Source organism: Chiloscyllium plagiosum, unplaced genomic scaffold (assembly GCF_037043375.1).
Source record: "Chiloscyllium plagiosum isolate Xiang-an unplaced genomic scaffold, Cpla_swu_hap1 HiC_scaffold_2, whole genome shotgun sequence".
Lineage (NCBI taxonomy): Eukaryota > Metazoa > Chordata > Chondrichthyes > Orectolobiformes > Hemiscylliidae > Chiloscyllium > Chiloscyllium plagiosum.
This window is the reverse complement of record NW_028270140.1, coordinates 3,696,525-3,710,328: the sequence shown is the minus strand read 5'-3', so window position 1 is coordinate 3,710,328 and position 13,804 is coordinate 3,696,525. Positions and strand designations below refer to the sequence as shown.

Genomic DNA, 13,804 nt, shown 5'->3' with positions numbered 1-13,804 from the left:
TGTTTACATGGCTCTAGGCTATGCTTGTTTACATGGTTCTAGGCTATGGCTTGTTTACACGGCTCTAGGCTATGGCTTGTTTACATGGCTCTAGGCTATGGCTTGTTTACATGTTTCTAGGCTATGGCTTGTTCACATGGTTCTAGGCTATGGCTTGTTTACACGGCTCTAGGCTATGGCTCGTTTACATGGTTCTAGGCTATGGCTTGTTTACACGGCTCTAGGCTATGGCTCGTTTACATGGTTCTAGGCTATGGCTTGTTTACACGGCTCTAGGCTATGGCTTGTTTACATGGCTCTAGGCTATGGCTTGTTTACATGTTTCTAGGCTATGGCTTGTTCACATGGTTCTAGGCTATGGCTTGTTTACACGGCTCTAGGCTATGGCTCGTTTACATGGCTCTAGGTTATGCTTGTTTACATGGTTCTAGGCTATGGCTTGTTCACATGGTTCTAGGCTATGGCTTGTTCACATGGTTCTAGGCTATGGCTTGTTTACATGGTTCTAGGCTATGGCTTGTTCACATGGTTCTAGGCTATGCTTGTTTACATGGCTCTAGGCTATGCTTGTTTACATGGTTCTAGGCTATGGCTTGTTCACATGGTTCTAGGCTATGCTTGTTCACATGGCTCTAGGCTATGGCTTGTTCACATGGTTCTAGGCTATGCTTGTTCACATGGCTCGAGGCTATGGCTCGTTTACACGGCTCTCGGCTATGGCTTGTTTACATGGCTCTAGGCTATGGCTTGTTCACATGGCTCTAGGCTATGCTTGTTTACACGGCTCTTGGCTATGGCTTGTTCACATGGTTCTAGGCTATGCTTGTTTACATGCTTCTAGGCTATGCTTGTTTACATGGTTCTAGGCTATGGCTTGTTCACATGGCTCTAGGCTATGCTTGTTTACACGGCTCTTGGCTATGGCTTGTTCACATGGTTCTAGGCTATGCTTGTTTACATGGCTCTAGGCTATGCTTGTTTACATGGCTCTAGGCTATGGCTTGTTCACATGGTTCTAGGCTATGCTTGTTTACATGCTTCTAGGCTATGCTTGTTTACATGGTTCTAGGCTATGGCTTGTTCACATGGGTCTAGGCTATGCTTGTTTACATGGCTCTAGGCTATGCTTGTTTACATGGCTCTAGGCTATGGTTTGTTTACATGGTTCTAGGCTATGCTTGTTCACATGGTTCTAGGCTATGGCTTGTTCACATGGTTCTAGGCTATGCTTGTTTACATGGCTCTAGGCTATGCTTGTTTACATGGTTCTAGGCTATGCTTGTTTACATGGTTCTAGGCTATGCTTGTTTACATGGTTCTAGGCTATGCTTGTTCACATGGTTCTAGGCTATGGCTTGTTCACACGGCTCTAGGCTATGCTTGTTTACATGGCTCTAGGCTATGCTTGTTTACATGGTTCTAGGCTATGGCTTGTTTACATGGTTCTAGGCTATGCTTGTTTACATGGCTCTAGGCTATGCTTGTTTACACGGTTCTAGGCTATGCTTGTTTACATGGTTCTAGGCTATGCTTGTTTACATGGTTCTAGGCTATGGTTTGTTTACATGGTTCTAGGCTATGCTTGTTCACATGGTTCTAGGCTATGGCTTGTTCACATGGTTCTAGGCTATGCTTGTTTACATGGCTCTAGGCTATGCTTGTTTACATGGCTCTAGGCTATGGTTTGTTTACATGGTTCTAGGCTATGCTTGTTCACATGGTTCTAGGCTATGCTTGTTTACATGGCTCTAGGCTATGGCTTGTTTACATGGTTCTAGGCTATGCTTGTTTACATGGCTCTAGGCTATGGCTTGTTTACATTGTTCTAGGCTATGGCTTGTTTACATGGTTCTAGGCTATGCTTGTTTACATGGCTCTAGGCTATGGCTTGTTTACATGGTTCTAGGCTATGGCTTGTTTACATGGCTCTAGGCTATGCTTGTTTACATGTTTCTAGGCTATGGCTTGTTTACATGGTTCTAGGCTATGCTTGTTTACATGGTTCTAGGCTATGGCTCGTTTACATGGCTCTAGGCTATGCTTGTTTACATGGTTCTAAGCTATGGCTTGTTTACATGGTTCTAGGCTATGGCTCGTTTACATGGCTCTAGGCTATGGCTTGTTTACATGGTTCTAGGCTATGGCTTGTTTACATGGTTCTAGGCTATGCTTGTTTACATGGTTCTAGGCTATGGCTCGTTTACATGGCTCTAGGCTATGCTTGTTTACATGGCTCTAGGCTATGCTTGTTTACATGGTTCTAGGCTATGGCTTGTTTACATGGTTCTAGGCTATGCTTGTTTACATGGCTCTAGGCTATGCTTGTTTACATGGCTCTAGGCTATGCTTGTTTACATGGCTCTAGGCTATGGCTTGTTTACATGGTTCTAGGCTATGCTTGTTTACATGGTTCTAGGCTATGGCTTGTTTACATGGTTCTAGGCTATGCTTGTTTACATGGTTCTAGGCTATGGCTTGTTTACATGGTTCTAGGCTATGCTTGTTTACATGGTTCTAGGCTATGGCTTGTTTACATGGTTCTAGGCTATGCTTGTTTACATGGCTCTAGGCTATGCTTGTTCACATGGTTCTAGGCTATGGCTTGTTCACATGGTTCTAGGCTATGCTTGTTTACATGGTTCTAGGCTATGGCTTGTTCACATGGTTCTAGGCTATGCTTGTTTACATGGCTCTAGGCTATGGCTTGTTTACATGGTTCTAGGCTATGCTTGTTTACATGGTTCTAGGCTATGCTTGTTCACATGGTTCTAGGCTATGCTTGTTTACATGGCTCTAGGCTATGCTTGTTTACATGGTTCTAGGCTATGGCTTGTTTACATGGCTCTAGGCTATGCTTGTTTACATGGTTCTAGGCTATGGCTTGTTTACATGGCTCTAGGCTATGGCTTGTTTACATGGCTCTAGGCTATGGCTCGTTTACATGGCTCTAGGCTATGCTTGTTTGCATGGTTCTAGGCTATGGCTTGTTTACATGGCTCTAGGCTATGGCTTGTTTACATGGCTCTAGGCTATGGCTCGTTTACATGGCTCTAGGCTATGCTTGTTTACATGGCTCTAGGCTATGGCTTGTTTACATGGTTCTAGGCTATGCTTGTTCACATGGTTCTAGGCTATGGCTCGTTTACATGGTTCTAGGCTATGGCTTGTTTACATGGCTCTAGGCTATGGCTTGTTTACATGGCTCTAGGCTATGCTTGTTCACATGGTTCTAGGCTATGCTTGTTTACATGGCTCTAGGCTATGGCTCGTTTACACGGCTCTCGGCTATGGCTTGTTTACATGGTTCTAGGCTATGGCTTGTTTACATGGCTCTAGGCTATGGCTTGTTTACATGGCTCTAGGCTATGGCTTGTTTACATGGTTCTAGGCTATGGCTCGTTTACACGGCTCTAGGCTATGGCTTGTTTACATGGCTCTAGGCTATGGCTTGTTTACATGGCTCTAGGCTATGGCTTGTTTACATGGTTCTAGGCTATGCTTGTTCACTTGGTTCTAGGCTATGCTTGTTTCAACGTCTCTAGGCTATGCTTGTTTACATGGCTCTGGGCTATGTTTAATTACATGGCTCTAGGCTAGGCTTGTTTGCATGGTGTTGAGTGCATTTTACGTCGGGACTCAATAAACGTTTGTGCTGAGAATCATAATTCCCTCAATTCTTCTGATCAACCAGCAAAATCAAAATTCTTGAAATAGGTAATTAAACTTTAAACCTAAACTGTTCCTCAGACTGACAATATTTTAAGTTCTTCCTTCGGTCTACCTGAACATGGAGGACTTCTCTGTCAGTGATACAGTTAAAGCAACACAAGGGAATCCATTCGAGTTCACGCTTCTCAATCCAAAGATTTTTTTTTTGAGGTTCTGAACAAAACAGTGCAGTGGAAGAATAATGAAATTAATCTGGAGATTTACCTGCGTATGCACCGAGGAAACAGCTTGTATCTCCACACTGAATACACCTTTATGACCATCTAGCCACTTGACCGGTGGATTCTGGTTTGGAATCTTCTGCTTTGAACAAGAAAATATGATTAAAAAGTGGGAATGCATTTTTTTAAAATCTGGAATCTACTTCCTTTGTTGGTTTGGATATCTTTCAGTCTTTCCAGATTTCCTGCTTTAAACAGTGTCCTGTTATCAAGTAGCTGAAAATAACAGTGTTCCCAATTCCTTTTCACTCTTTTCAATCCCGTGTGTAATTGCTGCCTGTCACATGCAGAGATGGAGGGAGCAATGTCTGCAATTGCCCAAGTAGTGTCAAGGAAAGCTTCAAATTTTGTTCAGTATATATGTGTTCTTTGCCCTTCAGAGTGGTATAGTACTGATGTTTTCTGAATATCCACTTTTGTCATTTATGTTCTGGCTGTTTTTAGTACCATGGCTTTAGGTTCAAACCAATCTTTTTGTTGTAATTTAATCAACAGACTATTGTAATAAGCAGGTGATGCAAAGGAGAATTCAATTCTTGTATCTCATCACCCGGTCTGCTTACTGCAAAGATTGAATTGACCATTAGATAACAGATATTTCAATAGCTCGTGGACAAAACTCTAGAAAGATACATTTCACAAACAATGGAATCAACTCAATAGGCTGTGATATGGCTCAGCAGCTGCAATAGAACATTGCCCTCCTCCTCCTCTCTCCTTCATAATCTTTTGAGTCTTATCTGAGATGTTCAAACTCCCCTTTTCCCCACAGCTTGGTGAACAGGTGCCTCCTATATTCAGTGTCTCGAAGGTACAAATGACCAGATGATGGAATTTTGCACACCACTAGACAATGGATCAAACTTCCGAGTCGGGAAGACTCCACCAATCTGACTTGGTAGCACAACTCGGAACTATTATGTCCATCTGCCCATGGTGGAAATATTCTGTCACAAGTGTGCGCGGGCAGACACAGAAAGTGCTCCAAAGCATTTCTGTTCCCCCAGTGTTGGGCTGAGTTAGTGCAGGCTCAGCGAGAGGTGCAATATCATTTGAGCAAAACTGAATAAGAAATTCTGCTTTCTCTGCAAATACATTTATATTGCAATCTCACTGTGTACCATACATATCACCATGATAAGTCAGCCAGTATTGTTCAAAAATTGTTAATGGGATGTGGGCATCACTAACTTAGGCACTATTTACTCCCCAACTTTAAGTGCCCTGGAGATGGTAGTGGTTGTTGTATTGGGGTATAGTACTGCTCCTTTTAATGCTGAGTTTAAGCTGTCTAATTATCAGCGATAAAGAACAGACCACCAATGAGCCTTAACATGAATAGGAACATGTCTTTCATGATTAGAAGTATTTTATTGCATGATGGTAACATACTTGCTAGTTAGACAGAATTGTTTAAGACTTTTAGAAAACAGAGATGAAACTTTTGATCCCATCAGGATCTTCTGCATGACTGCCTGATTCTCCATCAAATATAAGGTTTAGATGATACTGCTCATTTTTAGGACATCATGTCAGCTTGAAATAACATTTTATGACTTTGTCGAAGCTTAATTTTAAAATAGTTTTAAGTTCTGTTATGAGGACAATTAACATGACAGCTGCTTGCAAGACCTGCCTCAATGATCTAAAGGTGTATTATCTTTTGAGCAAAACTCTAGACAAGGTAGTCGAAGGAAGGATCTAAGTTAAACTACTGTACATATTTTTAAAATTAACTGACTTCGTCAATCAACTAAACATCCAAATATTTTTTAAAAACTTCCTGAGATTTTGCCAGGAACATTTGTTCTTGGTTGTTTATGCTGCTGGGCATGTTAGGTGCATGGTTTTATGATAAATGGCATTATTGGTAAGAGGATATAATATCATTTTCACAACTTCTCTGCATCTAAGAGAATGTGTCATTTGTTCAAACAATGAAATGTTTGCTCCTGGGGCTGAGGAAACAGTGATTAACATTTGGCTTTGCCTCTGTGACTCTACAGTTACAAAGACTGGGTGATACCTGATGATCCTCATTTCAAAACATGGAAAAAGTTAATATGAACCATGAGAAGGAATGGACAGCGCTTGGATTTAGGGGTAAGAGTTTGAAACTCAGTATTTTGTGGCTGTGTCACCATTACATTTGCTTTGATGGCATAATTCACCTCCATCTCAGTTCACTGTAACATCAGGTCAGAGAAAGGAGAAGAAAGGCATTATTTGTGCTGGAAGTTTTCATGAGAATTTAGACCATGAAGGATAAGAAACATCCATGCTGTCTTCAGTAATTGTTTGTTGGCTATTTATAATGTTGTGTTTCATAAATTCTACTTGATTCATAAAAACTAGCTATTTGTATTATTCATACACTTCTTACCCAGACTATTTTTCCCGGTAATTAACAATTATTTATTCACATAAAACTACTTTTTAGATCTGACAAATGCAGTTAGTCTAGAGGTTGTCTTGAAGTATTGGGAGGTGTGTGGCTTGAGCATGGTTAACTTTGATTCTGATCTTCTGTAAATCCTTTCTCATTGCAGAATCTTTATTTCTTCATCGGAGTTGAAATTCCACAAAACCTGGTAGCTGGTCTATTACATCAACCGGTCATGTTTCACTCCACTGATTGATTTAACTTCCGAAATTGGACAGCCATTGCAGATTGCATTAGGAAGCCTTTTTTTCTAAATCAGTCAATATTTTGTTCATGGTTATTGGATAGAATTTGAATTTTTGACTTGAAGCACTACTTATTTGGTGAACCTCTTAGAAGGTATCTGTGCTTTCTTTGATAGCTTGGAAATTTATATCATATTCTATTCCTAATAATGTATTAACTTGTTCAGCTTCAGATTTTCGACTTTGAAATAACTCCATATCTCAAGAAATGGCTTCTCTAAGATGTCCAATCCAATGTTTTGTTTAGCCCATCTTTGACAGTGAATCTTTTTGTAAGTATTATTTCTCCTTCCACTTCTTCAGAATTTGTTTGTTTATTATCATTCCTTTCAAAGCATGTTTATATCTCAATGCTATTTGTAATCTGCCTTCAAACTTGTATTCTTGCATTGATCAATGTTTCTTAAATGTTGTTTTTAGTTAGTTTTAGGTATGAATACTTTTGAACGTTAACAATGTGTGGCATTTTCTTTGCAAGCTTTTAAATTTGTATTAAGACAATACTCTATGAAACTCTTCTAAAAATCCTTTAAATTAAGTTCACTTGCAAAAACATGTTGTCTTATTTCTTTAAGTTTTGAATGCTGCTAAGTAGCAGCAGTGTAACTCTATGCTATTTATTGGATGTTTCCAAATGCTTCAGCGATTAAAACAGGGGGTTCCTCCCTTGTAGCGAGTTTCCCACCTTCTGCATTTTTTGGGCAAAATGGATGTTTTCTTGCCTTTCACAGTCCAAACTACAATGGCTGCCGAACCTTCCCACTAAAATTGTGGCTTAAATTATGCATCCTTATTGTCTTAAAGTCTTAACATTTTTCCAACTTACTTTTGCTGTTAAATTTCACCTTCAAGTCTTTCAAATGTGCCCATTGTTACCTTGAGTGAAACTTTTCAGGTATTGTGGCCTTAGAATAAATTAATTTTCGGGCTCTTGCTGTGTTCACTGTAGCTATGCCTTCAGGAGCCTACTCCTGATGGCAATGATGGTCGTATTGAAGGATAAGGACGATAGTTCACATTCACATTGACCCATTCTTTATATTTGGAGCCTGTGTGGACTTTGTTTTCAAATATCCAGATGAACTGGAGGTTGGTTGTGTCATTAAGCTCAATTTTATACCATCCAAATTACATTATTAGGTAAAAACAATGACTGCAAATGCTGGAAACCAGAGTCTGGATAGAGTGAGGCTGGAAAAGCACAGCAGGTCGGCAGCATCCAAGGAGTAGAAAAATCGACGTTTCGGGCAAAAGCCCTTCATCAGGAATAGAGGCAGGAATCCTGTAGGGTGGAGAGATAAATGAGAGGGGGGGTGGGGGTGGGGAGAAAGTAGCATAGAGTACAATAGGTGATTCACCTACCTCTGGTGAGTGCATGGAGTATTTGTTGGGAAGCCTTTCCAAGGCCATTGGCAGGCAGTAATGGCCTGTCTGAAGACGCTCATTCATTAGAATTGGTAACCACTAGAAAATGATAAACAATTAATCGCTTTGTTGAACGTTGCTGGGCTTATTAATATGATTTCCACAATCGTGTCAGTCAGTATATCAATGAATATAACCAATTCTGATGTATCAATCAAAATCTGCCTAAACCCACTATAACTAACACTGCAGCTGAACAAGCTGAATGTCAGAATTACAGGCTGAAACTAGAGACAATGGCGGCAGATGGTGAATTCTCCACTTTAGAATCCCCTCAATCAATTACACTCTAATAATGCAAGACCCAAGTCGAGATATTAAACAAGATCCTGTATAAATTACTGGGAAGAGCTATATCTGGTACATGAAGACTCTTCTGTCTTAACAGGATGCCTTTTGTCACATTTATGGTCTTAATTTTCTTGTAAATATTATAGCTTTTGTATTAATGCCTTTATTACGTCACATTCCTCATTTCATTTGTGAATATATCAAAGCTAAGAAGGCAACATTGATGTTGAAAAACATCTCAACGGATCAAATTCTTGTTTACTTACTGGTATTTAATGCCTGCCCATTTTTCATTTGCAAGCTTTTAACTTGCTGATTGGTAATTTCCTGACCTATTCAGTTGTGAGATTTATTGTTTGAAGAGCATGCGAGTTGATTCGGTGTTAAGTGTTGCGCACCAATAAGCACTCTTCTAAGGATGATTCTTAAAATATAACAACTCAAAATAACAATAAACCAAACTGCTTTATAGTCAATTCCAGTCAGAATTTTTTACTTTACTGCTTCCAGTTAATGTATGGGATCAGATTTAAAATTCTGGGTTCCATTTATTATTTCATATCGATCCCACATCATAAACCTGCGGTGTACCAGAGACATTGCCCAAAGGCAATAGAAAATTGGTTTCAAAAATAAGTAACCACTGTTTAAATGATTTTTCTCCTCCCATTTTCTTTCTGATGCCTTTTCTTGTGAAAGTGATAAATTACCTGGGGAACTGTTCCTTAAATAGCAACAAATCACTAATGTCTTAATCCAGTGGCCATTAATCGTGTTGACAACCAGGAGAGCAAACCCCAGATATCCTTTTAACCCCAGGACAGTGTACAACTGAGGCAGTTTCTAACTAGTGCCCACAAATATAATTTATTCAGCAAAGGCCAAGGGCTGGTAATTGGGAATCAGAGCTTTGGCTTATCTTCTGTTCCCAACCTTCTAGACCAGGGGACATTGAGGTCAAATAAAGTAAGCAAAAAAAAACCAAATGAACTGCAATGGTTGAAATCAGAAACAAAAACAGAAATTGCTGGAAAACCTCAGCAGGTCTGGCAGCATCAGTGGAGAGAATCCACAGTCAACATTTCGGGTCTAGTGACTCTTCCTTAGGAGATGTGGAGATGCCGGTGTTGAACTGGGGTGGACAAAATCAGAAGTCACATGAGCTGAAAATGTGTTGCTGGAAAAGCGCAGTAGGTCAGGCAGCATCCAGGGAACAGGAGAATCGACGTTTCGGGCATAAGCCCTTCTTCAGGAAAGAAGAAGGGCTTATGCCCGAAACGTCGATTCTCCTGTTCCCTGGATGCTGCCTGACCTGCTGCGCTTTTCCAGCAACACATTTACAGCTCTGATCTCCAGCATCTGCAGACCTCACTTTCTCCTCAGAAGTCACATGACACCAGGTTATAGTCCAACAGGTGTATTTGAAATCACAAGCTTTGAAGTGAAAAGGTGGCAGCGCTCCAAAAGCTTGTGATTTCAAATAAACCCTTTGGACTATAACCCGGTGTCATGTGACTTCTGACTTCGTCCTCACAAGTTCTGAGGAAGGATCACTCAACCCTGAACGTTAACTGATTTCTCTCCATAGATGTTGCCAGACCTGCTGAGTTTTTCCAGCTATTTTATGTTTTTATTTTTTGTGTTTGAGGTCAAGTATAATTCTTCATTGGATAATCATGCTACAGTCATGGCCGGTTGAGCTCGCTGTGAGATTCTGTGTTGATGACAATTGTACGAAACCATTAGGATCTACTGCACTATGTTAACAAAAAACACTCTGTAAAGTGACATAACTTACTGAGTAGCCAATCAGAGACTCCACTGAGCCTCCTTGGTTTTGTTTCTGTTGACAGCTGATGTGATAGAATGTAAACAGCAAATGGTGTTTTTCTGTAATCTTGGCTGGAAGTTTAACTTTCACTTCCTCATAAAAATCAGGAGACCTGCAGTACAAGAAAATACAAATCAATTACCCTTCTGTATTGTAATTTAGACAGTATCCTGATAACACAATTTAATAGTTTCACAATACAAAAGCTTCAGTCCTGTGAACTGCAGCAGTATGGACATGAATTGACGTCTACACTTCCTGTGTACCACACTTATCACGCAGATATGGAACCTATCTGCTGCAGACAGTTGGTGTTTATCATATAATATTGGGTTAATTATACCCACATTCTAGAATGTGTGGCTGCAGACGTGGTGCAGGGGAGAAGGATTCACATTTTTGGATCATTGGAATCTCTTCTGAGGTAGAAATGACCTTTACAAGAAGGACGGATTGCACCTGAATTGGAAGGGGGCTAATATACTGACAGGGAGATTTGCTCGAGCTGCTCAGGAGGATATACACTAGTAAGGTGGGAGGGTGGGACCCAGGGAGATAGTGAGGAAAGAGATCAATCTTGAGACTGGTACAGTTGAGAAAAGGAGCGAGCCAAACACTCAGGGCAGGCAGGGACAAAGCAGAGAACAAGGTAGGACTGATCAATTCAAGTGCATTTATTTCAATGCAAGAGGCCTAACAGGGAAGGCAGATGAACTCAGGGCATGGTTAGGAACATGGGACTGGGATATCATAGTAATTACAGAAACATGACTCAGGGATGGGCAGGACTGGCAGCTTAATGTTCCAGGATACAAATGCTACAGGAAGGACAGATTAGATTAGATTAGATTCGCTACAGTATGGAAACAGGCCCTACCGCCCAATAAGTCCCCACCACCCTCTGAAGAGTAACTCACCAAGACCCATTCCCATACCCTATATTTACCCCTGACTAATGCACCTAACACTACGGGCAATTTAGCATGGCCGGTTCACCTGACCTGCACATCTTTGGACTGTGGGAGGAAACTGGAGCACTTGGAGAAAACCCACACAGACACAGGGAGAATGAACAAGCTCCATACAGACAGTCACCCAAGACAGGAATCGAACCCGGGTCCCTGGCGATGTGAGACAGCAGTGTTAGCCACCATGCTGTCCCAACAGCAGGGAGGCAAGAGAGGAGAGGGAGTGGCGTTTTTATTAAAGGATGGCATTACAGCTGTACTTAGGGAAGAAATACATCCAGGGAAATTATTTGGGTGGAACTGAGAAATAAGAAAGGGATGATCACCTAATTGGGATTGTTTTATGTACCCCCAATAGTCAGAGGGAAATTGAGAAACAAATTTGTAAGGAGATCTCAATTATCTGTAAGAATAATAGGGTGGTTATGGTAGAGGATTTTAACTTTCCAAACATCGACTGGGATTGCCATAATGTTAAGAGTTTAGATGGAGAGGAATTTGTTAAGTGTGTACAAGACAATTTTCTGATTCAGTATGTGGATATACCTAATAGTGTTGGCAAATAGAATTAAGGAGAATCCAAAGGGTTTGTACACATACATTAAAGATAAAAGGGTAACTAGAGAGAGAGTAGGGCCCTTCAAGATCAGCAAGGCAGCCTTTGTGTGGAGCTGCAGGAGATGGGGGATATACTAAATGAGTATTTTGCATCAGTGTTTACTGTGGAGCAGGACGTGGAAAACATAGAATGTGGGGAAATAGATGGTGACATCTTCAAAAACGTCCACGTTACAGAGGAGGAAGTGCTGGATGTCTTGAAACGCATAAAAGTGGATAAATTCCCAGGACCTGATCAGGTGTACCTGTGGGAACTCTGTGGGAAGCTAGAGAAGTGATTGCTGGGCCTCTTGCTCGATATTTGTATCATTGATAGTCACAGGTGAGGTGCCAGAAGACTGGAGGTTAGCTAACATGTGCCACTATTTAAGAAAGGTGATAAGGACAAGCCAGGGAACTATCGACCAATGAGCCTGATGTTGATGGTGGGCAAGTTGTCGGAGGGAATCCTGAGGATCTGGATGTTCATAGAGATGTACAGCATGGAAACAGATCCTTTGTTCCAACTCATCCAAATATCCCAACCCAATCTAGTTCCACCTGCCAGCACCCGGTCCGTATCCCTCCAAACCCTTCCTATTCATATACCCATCCAAATGTCTCTTAAATGTTGCAATTGTACTAGCCTCCACCACTTCCTCTGGCAGCTCATTTCTTACACGTACCACCCTCTGTGTGAAAAAGTTGCCCCTCAGGGTCTCTTTTATATCTTTCCCCTCTCACCCTAAACCTATGCCCTCTAGTTCTGGACTCCCTGACCCCAGGCAAAATACAGGATGTACACTTATTTCGAAAGGCAAGGACTGATCAGGGATGGGCAACATAGCTTTGTGCATGGGATATCATGTCTCACAAACTTGATTGAGTTTTTTGAAGAAGTAACAAAGAGGATTGCTGGGGATCTTGATCAGATGTGCTAATGGGCTGAGGAGTGGCAAATGGAGTTTAATTTAGATAAATGTGAGGTTCTGCATTTTGGGAAAGCAAATCTTAGCAGGACTTATACACTTAATGGTAAGGTCCTAGGGAGTGTTGCTGAAAAAAAGAGACCTTGGAGTGAAGGTTCATAGCTCCTTGAAAGTAGAATTGCAGGTAGATAGGATAGTGAAGGCGGCATTTGGTATGCTTTCCTTTATTGGTCAGAGTGTTGAGTACAGGAGTTGCGAGGTCATGTTGTGGCTGTACAGGACATTGATTAGTCCACTGTTGGAACATTGCGTGCAATTCTGGTCTCCTTCCTATTGGAAAGATGTTGTGAAACTTGAAAGGGTTCAGAAAAGATTTACAAAAATGTTGACAGGATTGGAGGATTTGAGCTGTTGGGAGAGGCTGAATAGGCTGGGGTGTTTTCCCTGGAGCATTGGAGGCTGAGAGGTGACCTTATAGAGGTTTATAAAGTCATGAGAGACATTGGTAGGATAAATAGACAAGGTATTTTCCCCGGGGTGGGAGAGTCCGGAACAAGACAGCATAGGTTTAGGGTGAGAGGGGAAAGATATAAAAGAGACCTAAGGGGCAACGTGCTCACACAGAGGCTGGTACGTGTATGGAATGAGCTGCCAGAGGAGGTGGTGGAGACTTGTACAATTACAACATTTAAAAGGCATCTGGATGGATCTCTGAATAGGCAGGGTTTGGAGAGATATGAGCCGGGTGTTGGCAAGTGCAACTAGATTGGGTTGGGATATCTGGTCAGCATGGACGATTTAGACCAAAGGGTTTGTTTCCGTGGTGTACATCTCTATGATTTGATGTCTCTATGACTCTAAATTATTTGCCCAGAGCTAATTCTGCTTTATAACCTTGCTGCGCATAGTGTCATTCAGCATGGAAACAGACCCTTCAGGCCAACCAGTCCATGCTGAACATAATCCCAGAGTAAACTAGTCCCACCTGTCTGCAGCTGGCCTGTATTCCTCCAAACCTTTCCTATTCATGTACTTATCAAAGTTTATTTTAAACGGTGTAACTGTGTCCACATCCACCACGCCTGGCAATTCATTCCACACACAAACTACCCTCCATGTAATAAA

General features: G+C 41.3%; 1 protein-coding gene across 5 annotated transcripts in view; it reads right to left on the bottom strand.

Annotated features, from left to right (window-relative positions):
* Positions 1-13,804, bottom strand: part of dock8 (dedicator of cytokinesis 8) — a 301,292-nt gene that overhangs the window by 104,900 nt on the left and 182,588 nt on the right. For 3 of the 5 annotated variants that reach the window (XM_043718191.2, XM_043718205.2, XM_043718213.2), the window contains 3 exons: positions 10,153-10,297; positions 8,001-8,102; positions 3,934-4,032 (listed from right to left, as the gene is read on the bottom strand). In XM_043718191.2, the coding sequence (XP_043574126.1) occupies positions 3,934-4,032; positions 8,001-8,102; positions 10,153-10,297 (346 nt within the window). The remainder of the gene's footprint in view (positions 1-3,933; positions 4,033-8,000; positions 8,103-10,152; positions 10,298-13,804) is intronic. The other 2 variants (XM_043718201.2, XM_043718224.2) reach the window with 1 other exon arrangement.